This window comes from Pundamilia nyererei, unplaced genomic scaffold (assembly GCF_000239375.1).
Source record: "Pundamilia nyererei isolate P.nyererei 1_Seehausen unplaced genomic scaffold, PunNye1.0 scaffold00008, whole genome shotgun sequence".
NCBI classification, from domain to species: Eukaryota; Metazoa; Chordata; class Actinopteri; order Cichliformes; family Cichlidae; genus Pundamilia; species Pundamilia nyererei.
The window spans coordinates 1,819,747-1,838,694 of record NW_005187409.1 but is presented as its reverse complement, the minus strand read 5'-3'; the positions used below and the strand labels follow the sequence as shown (position 1 = coordinate 1,838,694).

Here is an 18,948-nt window from a genome sequence, read left to right as displayed (position 1 = left end):
CATCACTATTGTATTACTTTTGTGTATAAATAAAGAAGCAAGGCAGTGGCAGAGTGCGAGTCCTTGAGCCACACTCTCGGGTGCGAGCGCTCTGTGACTGCCCTTGCAAATAAATACTGCAGCGTGTGTGTTTCTACTCTCTGACTCTCAGCTGAAGAAGTGTCTTTTAGAATAAATCTCTTGACAAAAACACTGAAATGTATAAAGTGACTCGATTATAAATCGGCATTGTTATGGAGAAAAAAAACAGGCGGTGGGACAATACAATAATTCATCTGTAAAATTTCAATAAGTGCTGAATTAACCTTGTTGTAACCCTTCCTGTATTGACTAGTTATCTGTGCTCCAGTGAGAAACGCATCTAGACTGAAATAAATAAACTCCAGATAAGCACAGAACAGCAAAGGAAAGTCTCGTCCCTGCCTTTACACGGCACCAAGTAGAGAAACTGGTGTTTAGATGAAAAAACTGACATCAAAAGAACAAAAGGATCTAAAGCCATTACAAATACGCACACAAAGGGACGAAAAACTCAAGGATAGAACATTCAAATGTGATAATTGTGAGCAGGAAAGATTGTAAAACTAAATATACTTCCAATGCAATTACTGCAAAAACATTAATGACAGTGTACCGTAGGATCGTTTGGAGACTGTAAATTCTAGTATGCTGGGCAAATACTACATACACAATCAATTCAAGTGTAATTCTGCAGCTCTGCAACGGTTTTAATGAGCAATTAATTCCTTTTTAGTTCTGAGGTATAACATATAATTGTTTGTATTCACATTTACGAAATGATGGCACAAATGTACCAAAAGAAAAAAAAAAGATAATAAAGGGGTGGGGTTGTAGAATTAGCCTGAAATTTTGCTTTTCCTTCTATTTGCAACAAGAATGAGAGAGTATAACATTGTTCATTTACAAAGAATTGACTCATTGCATCTTTTTCTTTTTTTGAAGGGTCCAAAAATCCACTATATGCCCTGGGAGTGTTCAGAAAATCTTCTCTGCTCAGCTCATCTTCTCATTTATACAATCACTCAGAATCATGAAAAGAGTTAGAAACCCTCTTAAATGCTTAGTCAATCTGAGTAGAATGGGTAGAGAGGCAAAAGGAGAGGCAAGCAAACGATGGGTGAGGGAGACAGGAAGAGTAACTGACAAGTAAGAGGAGGGACAAATCTTGTGCAAATCGTGTCATCTCTGTGAAAGCAGACAAAAAGTTAAAGATGGGCATTACTACAAATCTCCAATCTGCACACAGAAAAAGAAGTCTGACTTTCATTTGCCAGTGAGCCAACGCGCTCCCTCTTGTGATCTCTGAAGACGACAAAAGCGCTCAATGAACAGATTACACATCTACTGTCCTACAGTATGTACAAATCTCCAGCGCAGAATCGCTTCCTCACATTAATGGACTCCATTTGAGTTATATAATTAATGTTTTGTTTTTTTAATAGTACGTATCTGAAAAAAACACAACTTTATTTCATATAAAATCATGGCAATCAGTAGACTGTGAAATTAAAACTAATCTCAGAAAGGATTATTATCTCTGATCAGTCTGGCATCAGGGAGAATACTTGATACTGTTCTGTTTCAGATCAAATCTAATAAGCTTAAAGGTAAGTATAAGGCTTAGTATTCATTTGTGGATAGAAAAGCCCATTCGGTACAGAGTTCACTTGTAATATGATAAGGAGATATTGTTGGGGGATTAGGTTATCTCCCTAGAGATCTATTAGTGGATAAGTCCTACTGGCTGTCTTATGAATCATTACCTTACTGGTTACACATGCTCTCACCCTCTACTACCACCAGAATGACCATCTACGCATGCAGTCACATGCTACAGTTCGACTTAAACTCTTATAATTGCACTATAATTGTGCATTTAAAACACAACAATAGAAGCCCAACACAGAGTGCCAAAGTAGTGCACTGAAAGATCACAAAGCGTGCCACTGAGCTTCAGTCAAAAGACTAAAGAGCTGGGATTCAGCGGATTTGCAACCTGTGTCTACATCACAGCAGGGCACATTCACTGCACTGTGTCGGATGATGAACCAAAAAGGTAGGGAACAGATGCTACATCAGCTGTATACCATGGAATAATGGCCAAAGTGACAGTAAATAACACAGGAACTAATCTCCTTCATGGGAATGCAGTTTTAGCCTAACCAGCTCTATTAGAGTGCTTTAACGGTATTAGCACAATAACCAGAAGGAAAAGCCTGGAAATGGAGACACATTTAGCAATAATTACACAAAGAATGCCACAAAGTTTAAAGGCATTCCTAACACACTGGTACTATGTGTCCCCATTCCCAACTGTCGTATTTAGCGAGAAGGGGGAAAAGACAACAAACTGAAGTGTGTTTCTGCACACAGCCTGGGGGTTAGATGGGTGAAATTCAATCCTCCTTTTTCCACCTGTTAGAAATCTATTATGGGCCAATAAGGATGCTGAGGGGAGAAGGTTTGAGATATTTCAGGTCAGCCTTGGAGGTTAATTGTCGAGTCGTCTGTCTGGTCAGCGAGGGGATCACCGTGTGAAACCAATCCTAAAAGCAGGGGATGAACAGTGAGTGTGGATGCCGTTCAGGAGATTAGAACCGTTGATGGAAGAAGCAGAGACTCAAAGAGAGAGAGTGAAGGGAAACATGAATGTACAGACCTCAAATCAAGTCTTTCACAAGGCTGCCATTGCAAAGTGGGTTGGAAATTCTCTTATGTGCTTAAGAGTGGTTATATGTAGCCAACAAAAACACCGTAGCCAGCTCTACTTAGATTTAAAGTGCAGGGTGCAGTTTAACCTTTCCTACAAGAAAAGATCTAGTTGATAAAAATGTTAAAATCATCAATCACAAGAAGGCAGGGACACACGCACACACACTAACACACAAACACAAGACATCCTGCCCCATCCGTCCAAGTAATTAAAGCGGAGAGAGACTGATTAAACTCAAATTTAATCACATTCATGGAAAGCTAAAGGAACTTCCATTAAACTAGTGCTACTCTTCTTTTAAGATTACTGTTTTAGAAAAACACACACACATGGAAATGAAATAGCAAGAAAATAACAGGCACCGAGGCTACAAATGGGGAACTGTTTACTTTGTTTTGATGAAGGTCAAATTAAACCACCCAGTGTAGGCTGTGGTGGGGTGATGATAAATATTTGGCTGTCTTTTCAGATGTACAGTGAAAAGACATGGCCCTCCTGTGGGCATCGCTCCACATCTCTCGGGCCGCCTCCATGCCAGTCCCATTTCACAAGTTGTTCTACATCTGTGACACGAAAACACACAAACGCTTGCACATATAAATGAACGCACAGAGGCACTTTCTCCCAGATACCCACACGTACAGAATGTCCCTCATCACCTTGCTCAGAGATGAATGAGTTCGCTGCTGTCCTCAATCATTTTAATCACTTCAATGGAAAATGTCTTATTCACAGCTATCATTTCACACTGCCTTGCAGCTATCTCATGTATACACATTTCAAGCTTGCCTTAAACACCACCCTTCACACACACACACACACACACACACACAATGACTGCCATTCTCTGATAGTTCTGTGTAACAGAGCACTGCAAAACCCCTCCTACAGTCTCTCTCTCTCACCAGTGATAACAAGATGCCTAATGACATTACTGGCTCTCTACAACTATCACTGATAAACCCTTAAATAGACATGCATATTCACACTCACACATACTACCGTGTGTAAAAGTTTTATGCAGCCAAATAAAATCAATACTTTAAATCAATATAGCACTCTCCTACACACACTTTCGCCTAGTTTTTCAAGGTGCTTAAAAGGTATGTTGTTCCAGTCCTTTTGGGAGGCTTGCCAATGTTCTTCTGTACATTTGGACTATCTCAGTTGCCTCTGCTCTTCCTCAGAATGACTTCATGGCATTAAGATCGGGACTCCATGACTCTGCAAAAGATATTATAGCCCTGTGTATGTTGGGACTGCCGCCTCGTCTTGTCAGTTAGGATAGCACTTTATAAATCTGGCTTTATGGATGGGGTTAGGGATTTAATAAAAGAGTGGAATTCATATGCTGTCCTTTATCCCAAAATCTTTCCAGACATTAGCCTATACAGATCTCTGAGATATGAGTTTTCAAAATGTAGAGAAATAAATGGAAAAGCTGCTAAATGTTTTTTGTTTTTGGAGCCCTTTATTGCGAGACAAGCTAAAAAAAACACAATAATGGAGACACTTCATTGCTGCCCTAATTTTCAGCTGGTGCAACAGACATACCTGACCTGTAATCACCTGGTAACCTTTGTTAGTTCAAATCATTTTAGTGTTACCACAATTCAAACAGGTCATGTAACACTACAAATATTACTGTGAGGCTTAAACTACGATTACTCTCAATGATCTGAAGCACAGAAGCACACATGCTTCATTCCTACCCGTGGCAATTCAAACCATAGTAACTGTTTAATAAAAATAAGAATTCCATGCTTAACATTATTTTTATGCCTTAAAAAGGCTCACTGTTATGTGTGAAAAACTAAAGTACAATACAGTTAATTAAATTTACATTTACATTTAATTTAGATTTGTTCCTTGGATTTTGGGAAGTTGGATAAAAGAAGAACCCTGCTGTGGACCAACTAACACACAGTATATGATGAAAATTTAGTGCAATATTTAATATAATGCAAAATTATACTGTAGACTAACTTGTTGAAATGAATGTTGTAAAAAGGCTAAAAACCTGGGTGACACAGAAACCACTATAGCATAGTAGTATTGTGTTGTCAATACTTTTTTGTGAAAATCCAGCAACAATCCTAAATATAATTATATTAGCAGTAATAATAACATTTATGACAAAAACAGTTGCTACAGTCCTCTTTATAACCATCACATCAATTAATATGTATTTACTGTTTATCACCTGGAACAAAGGCTTATTAAACAGATGGATAGTGTACAAGTTGGCCACATTTATAAATTACATTCTAAAAAATTCGATTTCCTCATGCAAAGTGTAGGAATAGAGCAATGGAGTACATGAAAATAGATTTTTATTGCAAAAGGAGCACCATGACCTTGTTCACAGAAGTTGAAGAATATGACCGCTGCATCAAACAAGCTTGAGGCATCATAACCTCTGCTGTACTATCCATCACAAATGTGCCTCAAGAGCATAGAGCGCATGGAAACTGCAGTCAGTCATTCAAATGGCTGAAATAATTCTTTATTTTGCTACATCGGGTTTCAACTTGCCTCTAGAAACAATATGGAAACCTTTCCGACCAGTTTTCAATCACAATTATAGATGGCATAATCTGCTCCCTACAGATGAAAATGCTGTTCGATTGGACTTTTACAAAAAAAGGTTTTTGGGTGTGTTGGTAAAAGTCGCGACAAAGTGTTACGGTGGAACAACACTTTGTCACCACCTTGCTGTGTTAAAAAACACTAATGGATGTGTCCTTTCAGTTAACCTTGCTTGCTATCTATCTTGTCTTACAAAGCTTTCAATCCAAATCTTGGATATATAAAAGTGTCCAAATGAAGTGTACAAAGAAAATGATTGGAACATACAAGAAGAAACATTAAAAAAGGGAAAATGCATGTTTGAATTTTACTTTTGGGATAAGCAAAAGACACAAAACGCATTATGAAAAGCTTACGTTTTGTTGATCAAAGTCTTATTTAAAAAACCTGTAAAACATTTATACCTATTTCTTGCCAGGTACTGTCACAAACCAACACACAACAGCTCCTGGGATATCACAACAACAGCAAAATGTACATTTTAAAATGTTCCAGTCTGCAAAATTTTGAATAAAAATTTAATACCTCCTATTTGTATTTTCAAGTAATTTTGTAAGCTCTAAAAAAACATAATCTGCAAAAATTCGAGGACATTTTTTCATATTTTTCCGACCTGCATGAGGGTCCTTGAAAGTTGCTGTTGAAAGAAAGTTATATTTTGTCGCTACAGTTCCTAACCAGTGTTTTTAAGTTATGAAGGAAAGCTGCAACACATCAAAGGAAAAAGTCCAGGGATCAAGTATAAATCGTCAACACAAAAAGTCATTTCAAGGTCAAGGTACTAGATGCATCTCACACAGTCCCATGCTGTTAAATTGCACGGCTTAAGAGGCTAAAAGAATACACTGTGAGTGGGATAGTGAGAAAAAGACAGAAAATAGAAAAGAAGATGGAAGCCATTTAAAACATTTTTGCAACATGTCCATTATTATTTTAATATCTTTGCTATTGGGAGTTAATCCCAGTGGGTTCAAGGATTTTATCTCCTAAAATGATATCGCATCATCCAATGAAAAAATACTGAGGACTAACAAAAGGCCCCACTTCACAGAAAACTGACCTATTAATCATCAGCCCAACCAGAAGGACTTTTAGGGGACAACTTATCTCAACCTATCATCTTATGCAGGGATGAAACACACCTACCAATTAACTGGTAGTGTATTGTTCATAAAAAATTAATGAATAAATAACACAGCCATGACTGTTGCTTGGACAAGAAGTATATTAGACCTGTTGATTAAAGCTGTAGATGCAGTTGGTTATACTCCATTTGGGTAACATTTCTCACATATTGCTGATTTGATTTGATTCACCGCAAATAAGTATCAATATACAGTTACCTGCGCATCTCATATAACAGTACGGTTTGTCATTTATGGCAATCAATACCAGATTAGGGCTGTGCGATATGAACAAAATCTCATATCCCGATATAAGAATTCTATCGTCCGATAACGATATAAATCACAAAAATGTAACATTTTCTGTAAATTCTGTGAATCTCGACTTGCGTGAAGTGTTCTCAGCTGGGCGTCGTGTAGCTGGAGTCGAGTGTTTTAACCGATGCTGAAACGACACATTTTTAGACATAAGTTGTAACGGCCGCCGTTTTCTTTGTGAGTATTTATTACACGGCGTGCTGCGGGGAAAAGCCTGTTCTAACGTTTGAGTCTAAGGTTTATTTTTTAGCACCTGGCGGCTCTTTTTTGGCTTCTCATCCGTAAATAATCTGCTCTTTCACGTGATTCAGTTTATTTTGAAAAGTCTCAACAGGATCTTGAGCTTTATTGTGAAAGGTTTATGTGGAACATAAACAAGCGGACACGCGATGCTGTTACCGTCGTTGTTGCTAACGACAACGCATAAACACAGGCGCTTGTCCGTCTGTAGTGTGGTTATATTAAATATAAGAGAAAGAGAGAACTTTAAGAAATGAATATAGCCACTACAGTGACCATCAAAACCATAAAAAAATATTGCCGTAAGGAGTTTATTTTGCGACACCACGAAACAAACGATAGCGTAAAATGAAACAATAGACGTTTTTATATCGTCATCCGATATATATCGTTATATCGAACAGCCCTATACCAGATATATTAAGTTAAAAAAATAGACTCACAGAACTATTTCAAGTCACACTTTGCATGCAAGCACCTTAAACTGAGTGAGTGACAAAGAAGAGGCGCAGCACATTGATTGGTTCAATTGACAAAACAACCAGTCACTGCCTGGGCACATTTATTGGCCTGCAGAGGCACATTACTATGTTCCCTGGCATTTGTTTGGCTTACTCAATCATAGGGGCATCAGTGCTTACCGACCGTACCGAACAAAGATTTTACTGTCATTTTAAGGTCATGCAGATTTTAAAGATTAACCCTGTGCTTTGTGAACACTTACATTGTAGGCAGGAAGTCATACATGCCAATTAAGTCTTCAGACATGGCTGTCAGTACTGGTTAAAAAGTTTTAATACAGCAACATGATCAAGGTCTTTTGTATAGAAAATCAGCAGTACCTGCATTTTTGCCTGAATGTGACGAGGTAGCATGGAGTTACAAGCCTCTCAGCACATGTCATCAGCAAAGAATATCCTCCAAAAGCTGGAATTCAACACGGTGTTTTGACAATTCTGTCTCGGCCTTGACTGGCAGTGAATGCCAGCCAATCCCCATTTGAAATGCGACAAGGAAAAACAAAGCCTGTCAGAATGAGTTGGTGAGATGTCTACTGAGAGCCACATGTGGTGAGAAAGAGAGTTGGGCGAGAGAGGGAGTGAGAAAGAAAGAAAAAGAAGCGAGAGAGAGCGAGAAAGAGAGAGCGATGAGAAGAAACTGTTCCTTCTCTACATGACTCTGTCCCTGAGACAAACGTCATGCTGCTCCCCCCACAGTGGGTGACTCTGACAGGATACTGTCTGTGCAGCACTCCCCCTCTGTGTGATTGATGAGCCTCATTTTGCCAATTAATGGAGAATCCCCTGTTGACTACCATCAGATTGCCGTTTGTAACTGTTAGTGTTTCTGACTGTCACAGATTCATTTTAATTAGCGATCTCTTTCTCCTCCGACTTTTCTATTGTGTCTCGAATTTGCAGAGCTGAGTGCACAGTGACATGCCAGGGAAATGGCCCACTGTGTTATTTGCTGTCATTAATTTATTCACAAAATGCACTGCTTAAACTGCTGGAGACAAAATCTTCCTGAAAGAGTCAACTGTAATGTCAAACATATAACGAATCTTATGATCAATTAGCAAATGTGAAGCAATTAGTGCACTTTATTTGCATAATGAACAAGTAATTGCTCTAAAGAAAGCAAATCCAGTCAATAAGTTTGGCAAATGATTTTTGGGGTCATACGAACAAGCATGCTGCCAGAGAGATGTCCCACAGTCATGCAGAGGCAGCGATCCGTGGGTTTTGTCAGGGGAGAGGAAAGCTAGCCACAAGTTATAAATCAATAGAGACCCAGTAGCAAACAGTTGTACAACAATATATCCCTTGGACAGCAACAGCAAGAAAGTAATAACATTACTCGGGGACAGTAAGTACTCAAACTTTGGAAGGATTTACATTTTGCAGTGACTTTAAACCTGCATACTCTGCTAAGGATAGTAATATATAAGTAATATACTGGTCTACACTGGAATAATTAAAAAGCTTTGTACAAAGGTTTGCTTTGTGATCTACTTGCCATATAAGCCAAGTGAATAGACATAAACAGTTATTCAAAACATGCAAACCATCTTTTTTAAGTCAACCTATGTCATTTAACTCCAAATGTCTTCTATTGTGTGTTCACATGAAAACAAAACAAGCATTGTACACCCTCAGTGGCTCATATTTACTAGACAAATAACTCTAGTCACGTTTCCCATCCACTTGCATTTGATAGAATAATTTGCCAACAATGGGCCTGCCATTCACCTGAGTCTCCGGGATTTCATTAAAACATCAAATGAAAGTGAAATCATGAGCCATGACGGTAGAGAGCGGGGATGGCTAAGCAGAGAAGCGTGGTTGGTGTCTACTGCAGGATTAGAGCTCAGCAACAAGTGCTCAAGGGGGGCTTTGCATCAAACCCAGGAGCCCATGACAAATGAGGGCGACTGGGCCTCTGTCTATTACCCTGCACTAAGCCCAGGCCTTTTGGGGAAGTAATGAGGTGCAGATTGAAGCCTCTGCCACTGGGTCCTTAGCCTGGCTTTCAGTAGAGCAGAAATAATCAGCGGAGACCTGGGTCAATAGTGGCGAAGCTATAGAGCAGCTGAGCAACGCATGGAAACATGATGATAAAACCGATTAACTAAACAAATCATTTTCTATTCAGAACATGACAGCTTTTTATGATTTATATCCTCTGGATATATTATCTATTAGTCCTTGAGTCTTTGTGCTATATGTGAACTTTAAACAAACATTATAACAAATGTATTCAGCAGGGATGCGAAAAAGTGATTTGGACTCCGGAGAGTATGCCGGAAACCCAACAGGATACAACATACCGCTGAGGAGACCCTACAAGACTGAAAGGGCATGTGGGCTTATCAGTCCACAAGTATATCCCCAGTACATCATGGCGGTACCTCCCATACTCCAGTACCACATCCGTTCCTGCATCTAGAGTCTACAGTCCAGGGAGTCTATCAGCAAGCTTAGTCTGCTGGTTAATGAAGCTGCCACATCAGGCCAAGTGTCACAGCCTAACAAGATACTGATTGGCGAACTCCGAGGAAATTCTCTCGTATGACTAGAGAGCACAGAAATGGTCTGGCAGTAAACACGACTGGCGACAGAAAAGGCAAGTGAAGCACGATCCTTTATGTTGACAATAAGCTGTGTATTTCTATTTTGCAATTTGTAATTTGTAACTTGACTACATTTATTATGGATTTTCCATTAACTGAGATTATTCTGGTAGCTTAGAAAGATGAAATTCCAATACGACATTTTGTTTACATTGCATATAAATGTCATTAGTCTTGTGTTCTTGCATGTAGAAAGTCACATAGGTCCCATTGGTATAAAAGTGTTTGGCAAGTTCCCAGTTGACACATTATGGGTGTCACAGAGTGATGTTACTGATCATGTTACCAACAACACCTAAGAGGACATCACATTGACTTGCATTCATTACCTGGATAATTAACCTAACTACTCCTGTCTTGTTTTTTATTGCAGCCTTGCTCTCTGTAGATCAACAGCACCCAGTGCAGTGCTGGGAGAACAGCATTGATGAGAACAGCTCGCACAAGAATGTACACTGTTTATTTTGAACAGGGTTCATACTTCTATGGAGAAGCGTGCTGGCATCTTGAGAATTATAACACATTTTCACAACTTTTTGCAGCTCAGATAAGTCATTTGTCTGCTTGTCAAAAATCAGTATGTCTGCTGAGATGCCACGTTCAAAGTGAGGAATTACTATTTATTCTTGTGACTGACTCATTCTTTCTAAATCTGAGTGGTTATCTTTATTTATTTGGACATTTACATTAAGGTGCAAGGCACACAAGCAGAACTAAAGCATGCAGGGAGCACTGCTACTTATTTACACTTGTTTCCCCTGAATTTTGGATAATTAAAAGGCTCCGTGGTTTATCTGTGTTTTAGCTAATTGGCCACACAGTTTACAGTGAATTTCATTAGCAAAAGAAACCACTTCAGTTGGGGTGGCGGGGTGGGCCATGAGGGGCTTGGAGGAAGGTGGTGATTAAGAGAGGGAGCTTATTTGCAGCGAGGGGGGTGGGGTACTTTTGCTTTAAACATTATACGGAGCTACTCAGCGTGTTGCCACCAGCATGTTTTAACCCAGTTTTATTTTACACAAACATACAGAAATAAACATGATGATTCTCTAATTAATCTGACTTACATACTGAAACACATAAAGGTGTAATGAACTGTGTTAACTTTTCCAAACAACACTTACACTGTCTAGAAAAAAAAACGCAAAAAATACACGCTAACAAAAAACAAAACAAGGGAGGGGTATTTCAAGCTCACCCTCTATAACAGAACAACTGCTTCACTAAGAGGCATTTATTAACCTTAAGTGTGTGGTGCTGATGCAGGGGATTTCTGCACCTGTGCAAAAACCTAGCCTGAAGCCAACAGAGTGTCCAACTGTTGCTGTTTTGACAGGGGCCATCCATAAACACACTGAAGACTGAAGACTAAGAGAACAACAAAAAGGAGGTAGCTGTATAAATGCATCTGTCAGTTTGTATTAGAAGCTAGCCCCGGGACTGGAAAAAACAGTGTCTTGATTAGAGGACTAAACTGGTTTGAGAAACTCACACTATTATCTATGTGGGTCCAAATCCTAGGACTTCAGGCTCTCTAATCACCCAGAGGTGTCAATAACTACTGTAAATAAGTATTGCTGTTCAATCGTCACTTGTTCTTGTTGGGAAATTATCAAGAGAGGTGTGGATGTGGGAGGAATTCTACCAATTTGAATTATCTCATGATAGTTTGGCAAAATCCTTCCTACAGGGAAACAAATCCTTTTGATTTCCCTAAGACTCAGGAGTCCAGACTGATATCTAAACTCATCAGTATGACAATGCACTCCTCAAGACTCGACTATCTAAACTTTGGGGTAAAGTAAGACTATTTTCTTATTCAACTAATAACACAGCCATGTACAATAGCTTAAAGGCACACAGCTCTATTCACTTATCCTTGTGAAAGAATTCAAAAGACGTTTCACTGAGAAAACTCAGTCACTGTGTAAAAACGTGAACACGCAACAACACAGATATAAAATACACTAAAGATTCCCCATAGTATAATATAAATAGCAGATTTTTAATTTCTTAGTCAGAGGACCATGTTATTTTTTTGTATGAAGATGCAACAGTGATGTTCTGTGACTATTGCACTCTGGGAAGTAAAAGGTTAAACTAAATATCAGTAGTTTGTGTTAAGTCATTGAATACAGTACACAGAGATGTACTGGGCATGTCAAGGTATTCATCAGGGTCCACTCTGGTCTCTCATCCTCCCCACCAAACCACCTCTCTACATCAATATTCTAGCATGCACAATCTCATCCTATTCTGTTTTATCATATTCAGCAGCAAAGTGCAGCGTGCATGTGTGTGCACATCATGGCGATAGCCTCTCTGGTGAAATAGGGCTCTCTGGGGGCTTGTGTCTCAACTCTACAGCCTTTGTGAGCCCCCATTACTTCTGACAGATAGAGATCACAAAACTGCTGAACAAACACCCCATTCAGTAATTAGCATACATTACAGTAATGGAAAGAGAAAAATGTATCAGTAAAGCCAAATGAAGTGCTTCCACCAAGTTAGTTCTGGCTTCTTAGTCTTCGTTTTCCTCTTTGTCCTATGATTGAGATCTGGTGGCCATTTGAATGCACTGAAGTCAGTGTTAAGCTCAAGAAAGAAGTTGATTTGAGCTTTGTGTCATGTTACCCTGCTAGAAAGAAATGATGACATTGTGGTCATAAGGGGATGCCCATGGTCAGCAACGACACTCAGGTAGGTGGTGGCATATTAAGGAATGATACCTGACGCTTAAATTCTCCCTTAAACTAGAGTAACAGAGGCAGGAGTTTACCAAAGCCAACAGGACCCAAGAGACAGTCCAGCACAAAGTAACAGGATGTAGGATGTAAGCTGCAAGCTGGGACAGCATAAACTGAGAGGCACAACCATGTAGCTTGAATAGTGTGCAGGAACATCTGTGCTGCATATGGACTAGAAGTCCCAAAGTACTAGAGGGAGACACCACAGAAGGTGGTCAAGAACATGGGCTGAAGTCCCACGAGACTTCAAGTTCCAGACTGACAAGCAGTTGCTGGCCAACCAAGCAGACACAGTGATGGTTGATAAAAAGCAGAGGACTGCAGTTGTGATAGATGTAGCAATTCCAGCTGACAGCAACATCAGAAAGAAGGCGCAAGAGAAAATTGAGAAGTACCAGAGCTGAAGAAACAACTGGAGCAGATGTGGAAGGTAAAAACCAAAGCCATTTCAGAGGTAATAGGACTATTAAGAGCTTTATCCCTCAAAATAGATGAGCAGCTCCAGCAGTCCAGTCCAGGCACAACATCAGAGGTCTTTTACTGGGAACAGCTAAGATATTGTGCAGACCCCTAAAACTCCCAGGTCTATGATAGAGGACCATTATTTCTATGTTACTGTGATTATACAGTCTCGAGCGGGGTATCAAGTTGAAAAAGTCCATCTATTTACCTCTTTGTTTTACCTCTATTTTTTATCAAGTTGTCACTACACTTTTTAAAACCCTGCAGGGTTTTTTGCTAGTTAAAGATGAAAGACATACAGACTGGAACAGAAGCATATGTACTCACCTACACATCCAATGTAAATTACCTTCCCATTTTCTCTGCATCTCTCTCTAGCACACACACACACACACACAAACGGAGTCTGACTAATTCATCACAGTGCCCAGCCGTCAAGACAACAGAGCTTCACTTAACTTTTTCAGGGTTGCTCAAGCATCAAATGCACGACTTTTAGATGTTGTTGTTCTTCCATCTGTCATGCTTCAAGGAACCAACATCCTTTTCTTTAATCCCAGCATAAAGTTTAAAAAGGTATGTTTCCCTTGATTGTGCTATCTTATGTACAGCAAAGGAAATGTCAACCCCCAAAATACGGCCCTGTATTTCACACTGTCACTGTTCCAACACTCGGCATTAAAGTGCCCCCTAAGCTCATAGCAAACGCTGGTACTACAAACTTCAGTGATTCAAGCAGTCTCCACTTTCAATCTCTCCTTATGGTCCATATGCATGTGGATTCATTCCATCACAATGCTCATTTACACAAAACAGTCCAAGATCTGATATCTGAGGAGATTTAAAGTGGTAGCAAAATCTGAGAAAAGGGCTAAATTAACACAGACGCACACAGACACATACAGGCAAAGGTTTCCCTCTGTATCAGACCCCCGAAATCAATTCTCGGAATGAACAGTGCAAAACGTAATTTACTTCGACGTCCTGATAATATGTACTGTGCTACAATAAAACAACATATATATATTTTATAGATCCTAACATGTTAACACAAAAGAATGCATGAAATACTGAAAATCACATCCTTTTTTATTCTCCCAGTTATTCGGGAAGTAACTTTATAATCAACGATGAATACAACACTGCAAAATAAAATATAAAATATAACCATGTCATTGTTCCAACCTTTAGCAACGTAAGACACAAAATCAGTTTTACTGCAGTAAATCTGTATGAGCGTCATTCCTAGGACCACAGCATGGTCAGGTAGGATGGGTAGGGGTGGGTGGGTGTGTGGGGTAGGGGTGATATTTCAGGTCATGGCCAGCCAGTTTCTCTTTGCCATTCTCTGGGGAGGAACTCCAGACAGTGAAAAGGAACCATACTGCAGTACATCTACACTTCTCCATTTCCTCTCACTCAAGCCTCTAGTTCTCAACGGAGCCTGGGAATCAATACTGACATTGGGGGAAAGAGCAGCTTTCTTGCCTGCCTGCTCTGCTTCATATAGTAGCTGCTGCCAGGGAAGCCTCTGCATCAGTTTTTTCTTTTTTTAAATGTAAATGTCCATCTCTGGTTTGAAGAGATTTTTAGGGACTATTGCTCTCGTCCCTCCAATTGTGTTGATTTAGCCTAAATAGATATCGGATAAAAGGAAGTAAAGATAATGTTATATGTTAACTTTTGTGTGAGCCCCTAGCATATGGAAACACCCACTCATGTTTTAAATTACTCGAGAGTAATCCTTTCTTTTCTTTATAACATTAGAGACAAACATAGGCTATCCTGCTGACTGCTTCACTGTGTTTTTCCCCATGAAAGGCACCTTAGCCTTAGGGTATTGACAACAGACTTGATTTTCACTATTGATCAAAGCTATACAGTGAGAACCTTTCCTCTCAGAAAGGGCATTCAAGAAAGTGCAGAGACATGGCTAATTCAATTTGGGACTAGAGATGCTTGGGTGTAAGTGAAACACTCTGTTATCAAAACAGGAGAGGTGTCATGAGAAAAGAGTTCGTGGATGGCTGTGTGGAGAGGTTTGTGGTCGGCCAAAAGATGAAATCAGGAATAAGCGATAAGTTGGTGTGAGGGGCCAGAGTCCCTATTAGAGGTCCCCGGGGGACAGGCAGCAGTGGCAGAGTGAAGTAAAAATAGCCACAGGCATGATTTCACTCTTGGGACCCAGGGAGGACTGAAGAGGGAGATCTGATCAGCGTCTCACAGCAAGGCAGCCAGATCCATTCCCCAAGTTCCCTAGGGTGCCACCTATCACACCAAGTGACTTAAACTGCTTACCACAGCCAGGCTGAACACAAACAGCACACACCTTTGCCACTGCTCGCTACAAAATAGGACAAAGAATGTCCTAATATCGCTCAAAGCGAATGTTGTTAGGGAGCAAATTTACGTCCAAACCTGTGTATTGTCTTGGAATGAACACAATAAAAAAAGGATATAGACATCTTTTCCACAAACTTATCTTGTTCATCGGCTGTTTTGGGGAAGTTTTCGATGTCATTCTCAAGCCTCTGAATGTGCCGTTCCATGTTGGTCAAACTGCTTTTTAAGATCTCGGCGGACACTGTGGAAAAGTGAAAACACACACAATAAGCTGGTTAGTATCAACAGTTGAGCGGGCTCTTGCTCCATATAGGAGTAACCCATGATGAAAACAACACATCCCTGAAAACGTTAAACATTTAAACAAACATATCTAGCGCAGAGGGAGACCGATGTGACATACTGACTCCACATAATCCATCTGCGTATGGCCTAGAAAAGTGAGCACGAGTGGTAATATGTGTGCACATTGGGTGTGTGTGCCTGTCTGCAGTGGCTCATTAATCAGTCTGTAATCACTGCTTGCAGAGTTGCTGTGGAATCCACTATATTCAGATCAGGCCTTTCAAGTAGAGACTTCAAACAGCATGCAGTGTCTTAGGGGATCAAATGGGACAGGAGCATGGATGCAGTGGCATGTTTAGGTTCCTGTAAAGGGTTTAGTTTTATTGACACACAAATTCCAGTTTGCTCAAACTGAACATATGTCATGTTGGTTAAATGGTATTGCCCAGTTTGAGAAAGGAAAGAAAAATAGGCTGATCAGAAAGCCAGTAACTAACTTTCTTTAATATCAGAGGAATGAGGAGATGGTATAAAGAGCACATGACTAAAAGTATCTCTGTTTATTTGTTTTTATTTAAGCTGGCTTTGAGCTTCCTGTACACTGTAAGCCCCGGGCCTTTTGAGAACTAAAAGAGAAACAGTTGACAAAAATACTGTACTGTATTGAGAAGAAACATCTTTGTATAGGAGTAGTTAGAAGTGAAGCTGGTAGTGAACCTACGTGAAAGAGGGTTCGTGGGTCAGCTAAACATGGGTTTATTTTACTTTCTGAGGATATGTAAGTTGAAGCTACATTCATGAAGTCACTGACTGGACTTGCACAACAGGAAAGGACACGAGGTCACAAGAACCTCTGGGATTCTTCATCTTAAGAGTGTCAGCTTTCATTCCAGTCTAGCTTTGATTTTTCACAATGTTGACTAAACACAAGCAGATGAAACTACCTACTCGGCAGAGTAACATGTATCCTGCTGATTAACAGGTCTTGCCAGCTGATATCTTATGTGTTATTTGAATGGGCCATCCAGTTCTACTTTGCATGAACTCGTTATTATTTGTTTCAAGTACAGATTGAATACAACAACCCAGGACAACTTTTAATATCTGGCACCACTTTGACATCTGCTGAGTGTTTACATCCTTTTGTCTGTAACTGAAGAGAAAGCTGTGGCAGGTCTCACTGACATAGGGGTCAACCTTGTCTTGCTTTACATCAGTTCCACAGCTCGAGTTTGTCCTCTCTCATTTTCTGACAATAAAATTGGATAGCAATATTGTGGATCGCATGCACTTCCACTACACTGTCTGACACAAACACAAAGGGTATCTAAGCTGCATTTCCATTAGAACACACACCCATACACAGAAATTGCCTATTGTGATTGGTCTAGAAGCAATGCAGTGAGAGTGATGGGTGAGGTCACTGTCATTATTAGACTTTTCAGCTAGCTAGCTGGGTAGACTGGGAGACTCACAATCCCTCCTTCTCAATTCTGGTAGAACTGACTCCTGGGAATGACACTGAGAAGACCACACTATCACATAGTCTGTTTCTCGACTGATAGGGCCCCTGAGATCCACATGTGCTTGTCACTTTGATCTCAGACTTACTAATGGTGAAAAAGGAAAGCGAGCAGTGGACAGATGAAGCAAGAGGCAAAACAATTAAATTCACATCAAGCCACTGGGAATGCGTTTGTCATTTGTTATGGCTTATGATCGTTTTTTTTTTGTGGATTGAGTGACAGTACTGACTAATGGCTTGGCTGAAAAACTGATCATAGGAACCAAGCATAGTGTTTTTTATGAGATCAGAGAGGGGTCATAGGAATTCAAAACAGAAACGTTAACATGGGAAGTAAACCAGATGGGAAACAAGTGAAACCCAGCTACATAACAGATTACTTGCATACATGCATTTAGCATTAAATTTGTAGCTGTGGGCCACTTTATACTTTTCATAAATTTGTATATGTAAGTAGAAAATCCAGCATTGATTCTTATGGGATGTCATTAGCTACAGTGATACCTTCTGTACGCTGAATACATGTTCCAAGTGGATGAGTGGAGAAATAAAGAGGGCAGGTAGGTATATATCATACACACAGAAGCGAGGGATGAGTGATGTGTGGCGATGTAGGAAGAAAAGAGAAAGTAAAGAAAAGACAAAAGCCATTTTAAAGCGACGCTCTAAGCTGTATGAATTACAGAGTGAGGGGAAAACTGCGAACGACATCCTTAATTTATTGACATGAGCTCGGTAAAACTGGCCATTGCGGCATTAGTCATTCCTCAGAACAAAAGGCAGACAAAATGTATTTCATCGCGTTTTGCCTTGTTTCCCTCAAATAAACTGCCAGGGAAAAATACTGTGTAGCTCACGATACCAAATCAACCGCTATAATGCGAAGATGTCAACCTTCTATTCAGTCATCTGTTGAGGGGAGCAATTTTCATTTTGATTTATTGACAAATAATACCAATCATTCAACTAATTCTCTTGCAATGCTGCCAAAGGTTACAAAGGAAATAGAGATTTATTTTGAACATCGCTGCCAACGCAGCATAAAAGATCAAGTTTTAAATAATCTAAAGACTTATGAAAACAAAGACAAATGCAACATAAATCCTTAAGAGAAGGTCATTGATAAATACATTTATTCCTTTAGCAAAGTAAGTGTATGTTGGAGAGGATATGGCACAGGGAAAAGGGACACACAGAAAGGATGCACAGATACAGACTGCATAAAAGCATTTTTCAATTTTATATGTTGATTATGTTTAAAAATGATCTCTTAATTAAAATATATCTCAAAAACTAATGACAATCCAATCGTTCAGTGTGACATCACTAGCTGTGTCTGGGTCTAAACTCCGCTGCAGGTCCATATATCAAACATCACTATGGCATTACTGAGAGTTGAAAAACTGTCTAAAGTCTTTCATCTTTAATAAAATGATCAGCGTTCTGCT

The 18,948-nt window shown here is 39.7% G+C and overlaps 1 protein-coding gene across 1 annotated transcript in view; it reads right to left on the bottom strand.

The window, feature by feature from the left end:
- diaph2 (diaphanous-related formin 2) overlaps positions 1-18,948 on the bottom strand; it is a 357,023-nt gene that overhangs the window by 79,186 nt on the left and 258,889 nt on the right. The window contains exon 24 of the mRNA XM_013908245.1: positions 15,807-15,931. Coding sequence (XP_013763699.1) covers positions 15,807-15,931 — 125 coding nt within the window. The remainder of the gene's footprint in view (positions 1-15,806; positions 15,932-18,948) is intronic.